We start from the raw sequence: 5,013 nt of genomic DNA, 5'->3' as shown, positions 1-5,013 counted from the left end.
TCTATCTATCATTCTCCCTTCTTCCTCTGCCTCTGTAAAGAAACGCCACAAAGTCTAAGACAAACAAAGGAAATAATGACAAACAAGGAAATAAAGATACAAACAAAAGACAACCCTAGAGATTGATATAGAAACAAACAACAAACACCATCGCAAACAAAGACAATCCCAAAACAATGAAAGCAAAAGCATATACTTCGCCGAAAACAAAGACACGGTACGTTACAAACAAAGGAACATCTCAAGCTAAGAACATATCTGTAAAATAACAATCACATTTTAAGAAACAAACACAAAAACAATAAAATCTGAAAAGATAAACATCAAATAACAAGGACAGCAACAAATAAAAACAAAAGAATCGATTTCGAACAAGGACAAAAACTAAACAAAGAACAAACAACAGAAATAGCACAAAAATACTATTATCAAGACAAGTGATAACAAAAATAACTAGATACTTATATGTATATAGATAACTAAAGATACAGGATGAAACGAGGCAATAACTTCTAACAAGTAATTATTGTCTTTGTCTCTCCCCCCCCTCTCTCTCTCTCTTTCCACTCATGTCATCAGGTCTCTCTACTTCCCCCTCTCTTCTCCGTCCCTCTCTCCGCTCTCTTCTCTTCTTCTTTACCTCTTCCCCCCTCTCTCTCTCTCCCCTTCTATCTACTATCTCATCTCCCTCTCTCTCTCTATTCTCCGATCGTCTTTGTCTTTCCTCCCACCCTCTCTCCACTCTCCTCTCTCTCTCTTACCTCCCCCTCCCCTCTCTCTCTCACTGTGTATTCCTCTCCCATGTTTTCTTCCTCCCACCCGTTCTCTCTCTTTGTCCCTCTCTCCCTCTCCTTCTCTCTCTCTACCTCCCTCCCTCTCTCTCTCTATTTCCCATGTCTCTTCCTCCCACCCTCCTCTCTGTCCCTTTCTCCCTTTCCCTCTCCCTCCCTACCTCCCCCCCTCTCTCTTTCTCTCTCTCTCTCTCTCTCTCCCTCTCCCTATCTCCCCCCCCCCCTCTCTCTCTGTCCCATCACATAATCATTACTATGATTATTGTTGTTATTGTTAACCTTGTTATTGCTATAATAGTATTAATAATAATAATGTTTTTATTGTTATTATAATAAGATATGTTATCATCACTTTCATCATTATCATTTAGTATTACTGTTAGTATTACTATCATGACTAGTGCAAATGAGATAATGATAGTTATGATAAAAATAATGATAGTATTGGGAATGATAATGATAGTGATAATCATTGCAGTAATTGTAACAATAGCAATGGTAATAATGATAATAGTTATGATGATAAGGTCAATGATAATGATAATTACAATGATAATGATGAAAATTATGATGATAATGATAATAATGATAATAATGTTGATATCATTGACATGATTATATGTACTGATGCTTATTATCATCATAATGAATGCTATTAACATTGACAGGATCATTGTTATCATTATTATGAGGACAATTATTATTTCATTGTTATCATTATCCTTTTCGCTATAATCATAATCCTTAATGTTATATTCATCATCATCCTCACAATCAATACCATCTTTGTCATTATCATCATTGCTGTCATCAACAATCATAATAATTAACATTTGATTAAAGGTAACATCGTTATTAACCTTATTATCATAATCATCATCGTTTATTACTATCCATATTATCCATTATTATCTATTAATGTGTCTATATACTTCCTGTTTACAATCGCCGGAACATCATCGTAAATTTCCGCGTTCAAAGAGAAGTGAAAAATTTTCCCTTCGCGATAAACAAAGTCTTTGATGAAAACATATTCTTTTTTTCTTCAGAAATTCCCCTTTTCTCTAATCTGTTTCTCTCTTCTTTTTTTGTACCCTTTTTTTTCGTGATAATGATAAGTTGCCATTTGTCTCGAGAGTCTGTGTGTTTGTTGTCGTAGTACTTTTTTTTACTGTTGAGAAAGATTTATTGTTATTCTCTTTTTGATTTTTGTCTCCTTGTCACTTTGCGCGCGGGAGCCTTCCTTTGTCTTCGAAAATGGCGCGCTTTCTCTCGGCTATTTTTTCTTTCTTTCTTTGGCGCGCGTGTGTTTGTTTGTGGATGAGTACATTGTCAATTTATGTGTGTTTATATATTTTTCTAATAGATTTGGTGGGTCTTTAAGCATGTTATTACTTATATTATTTATTATTTTCATAACTATTCGTTTACATGTAGTTATGATAACTATTGTTTACTATTGCCACTGTTAAATGTAACTTTATTTTTTATGTTCATTGATAATTCTATAGTCTATTACTATTCATTGTTAGTGTTTTTGGATCTTAATGATTGATCTGTAATAAATTATTTCATATAAATCATGTTTTGATAGATTCTTCCTTCTCTTCTTCCTCCTTCTCCTCTTCCTCTTCCATTTACTACTCCTCCTGCTCTTCCACTTCCTCCTCCTCCTTCACTTCCTCGTCCTTCTCTTCTTCCTCTTCCTCCTCCTCCTCTTCCACTTATTCCTCCTCTCCCTCCTCCTCTTCCACTTCCTCCTCCTCCTCCACTTCCTCGTCCTTCTCTTCTTCCTCTTCCTCCTCCTCCTCTTCCACTTATTCCTCCTCTCCCTCCTCCTCTTCCACTTCCTCCTCCTCCTCCACTTCCTCGTCCTTCTCTTCTTCCTCCTCCTCCTCTTCCACTTCCACTTATTCCTCCTCCCCCTCCCCCTCTTCCACTTCCTCCTACTTCCTCCTTCTCCTCCTCTTCTTCATTTCCCCCTCTTCCTCCTCCACTTCCTTCTCCCCCTCCTTTCTCTCGTCCTCCTCCTCCCTTTTCCTCTTTACTCAACTTTTTCCTCCGTCGTTTGTAAGGGCGTTTTTGGCGACTCGAGATACAATCAGTCGAACTTTATAGCAAACTTGTTTACACACACTTTTCCTCGTAAAGCCACCCTCTCTCTTCTCCTCTCCCTCTCCCCCTCCCCCTCTTCCTCTCTCTCTCTCCTCTTCCTCTCCCCCTCTCCTCTTCCTCTCTCTCTCCTCTCCTTCTCCCCCTCCCCTCTTCCTCTCTCTCTCTCCTCTTCTTCTCCTCCTCCCCTCTTCTTCTCCCCCTCCCCTCTTCCTCTCCCCCTCCCCTCTTCCTCTCCCCCTCCCCTCTTCCTCTTCCTCTCCCCTCCCCTCTTCCTCTCCCCCTTTCCTCTTCCTCTCCCCTCCCCTCTTCCTTTCTCCCTCCTAGCTTCCCTCTTCCTCTCCCCCTCCCCTCTTCCTCTCCCCCTCCTAGCTTCCTACTCCTCCCCCCTTAATCTTTCTTCTCTTCCCCTTCTCCCACCTTCCCTCCCTTCTTCTCACCCCCTCTCTTCCCTCCCTCATTTTTCCCCTTCTACTCTCCCCCTCCTCCCTCCCACTCCTTCTTTCCTCTGCCTCTCATCTCCCTCTTCCTCCCTCCCTACTCTTCTCTCCCCCTTCCTACTCTACCCTTTTCCCTCCCTTCCTTCCCCTCTCCTCTCTCCCTTATCCCCCCCCCGCTCCCTTCCTACCCCCCACCCCCTTACTCCCTCCCATTCCTTTCCCCCTCATTTCCCCCGCTCTATACACCCCTACCCCCCAACCCCCTTCCCTACCTACACTCCTCTCACCCTCACCTCCCCCCCTTCCTACTCTCCCCCTCTCCCTTCCTACTCTCCTCCCCTCACCCCCTCCCCCCTCTCTCCCTCCCTCCCTACTCTCCTCCCTCCCTTCCTACTCTCTCCCTCCCTCCCCATTCTCCACCCCTCCCTCCCTCCCTCCCTACTCTCCTCCCCTCACCCCCTCTCCCTCACGACGCGTGCAATCCGAAGCGAATCCAAGACCGCTCGACGCAATCGAGATCGACTGCAATCAGGACCCCTGCAATAATGCTATTCACAGAAGGAGTCGAATGCGAGCAAGAACGTCCTCAAGCAAGAACGACAGTCGTACCTCAAGCAAGAACGACAGTCGTACCTCAAGCAAGAACGGCAGTCGTACCTCAAGCAAGAACGACAGTCGTACCCCAAGCAAGAACGGCAGTCGTACCTCAAGCAAGAACGACAGTCGTACCTCAAGCAAGAACGACAGTCGTACCTCAAGCAAGAACGACAGTCGTACCTCAAGCAAGAACGACAGTCGTACCTCAAGCAAGAACGACAGTCGTACCTCAAGCAAGAACGGCAGTCGTACCTCAAGCAAGAACGGCAGTCGTACCTCAAGCAAGAACGACAGTCGTACCTCAAGCAAGAACGACAGTCGTACCTCAAGCAAGAACGACAGTCGTACCTCAAGCAAGAACGACAGTCGTACCTCAAGCAAGAACGACAGTCGTACCTCAAGCAAGAACGGCAGTCGTACCTCAAGCAAGAACGGCAGTCGTACCTCAAGCAAGAACGACAGTCGTACCTCAAGCAAGAACGGCAGTCGTACCTCAAGCAAGAACGACAGCCGTACCTCAAGCAAGAACGGCAGTCGTACCTCAAGCAAGAACGACAGCCGTACCTCAAGCAAGAACGACAGTCGTACCTCAAGCAAGAACGACAGTCGTACCTCAAGCAAGAACGACAGTCGTACCTCAAGCAAGAACGACAGTCGTACCTCAAGCAAGAACGACAGTCGTACCTCAAGCAAGAACGACAGTCGTACCTCAAGCAAGAACGACAGCCGTACCTCACGCAAGAACGACAGTAGTACCTCAACCTAAAAAGAACGACTAGTCGTACCTCAAGCAAAGAAACGACAGTCGTCCTCAAGCAAAGAACGACAGTCCGTACCTCAAGCAAGAACGACAGTCGTACTCAAGCATGAACCTCAGTCGTACACATGCAAGAACGACAGTGTAACCTCATGCAAGAACGGGTGGGGGGGGGTGGGGGGGGGGGGAGGGGAAAACAGTCGTACCTCAAGCAAGAACGACAGTCGTACCTCAAGCAAGAACGACAGTCGTACCTCAAGCAAGAACGACAGTCGTACCTCAAGCAAGAACGACAGTCGTACCTCAAGCAAGAACG

The 5,013-nt window shown here is 44.8% G+C and overlaps 1 protein-coding gene across 1 annotated transcript in view; it reads left to right on the top strand.

Moving 5' to 3' along the window:
• Positions 1-3,888: 3,888 nt before the first annotated feature.
• The window catches only part of LOC147472224 (uncharacterized), a 2,302-nt gene continuing 1,177 nt past the window's right edge, over positions 3,889-5,013 (top strand). Inside the window, exons 1-2 of the mRNA XM_086544776.1 lie at positions 3,889-4,668; positions 4,885-5,013. The exon at positions 4,885-5,013 is cut by the window's right edge and continues 422 nt beyond it. Of these exons, the coding sequence (XP_086400902.1) occupies positions 3,889-4,668; positions 4,885-5,013 (909 nt within the window). The remainder of the gene's footprint in view (positions 4,669-4,884) is intronic.

Source organism: Penaeus japonicus, unplaced genomic scaffold, assembly GCF_977035675.1.
Source record: "Penaeus japonicus unplaced genomic scaffold, GWHDUDI00000001_assembly GWHDUDI00000002, whole genome shotgun sequence".
Lineage (NCBI taxonomy): Eukaryota > Metazoa > Arthropoda > Malacostraca > Decapoda > Penaeidae > Penaeus > Penaeus japonicus.
This window is presented reverse-complemented; position numbering and strand designations above follow the sequence as displayed.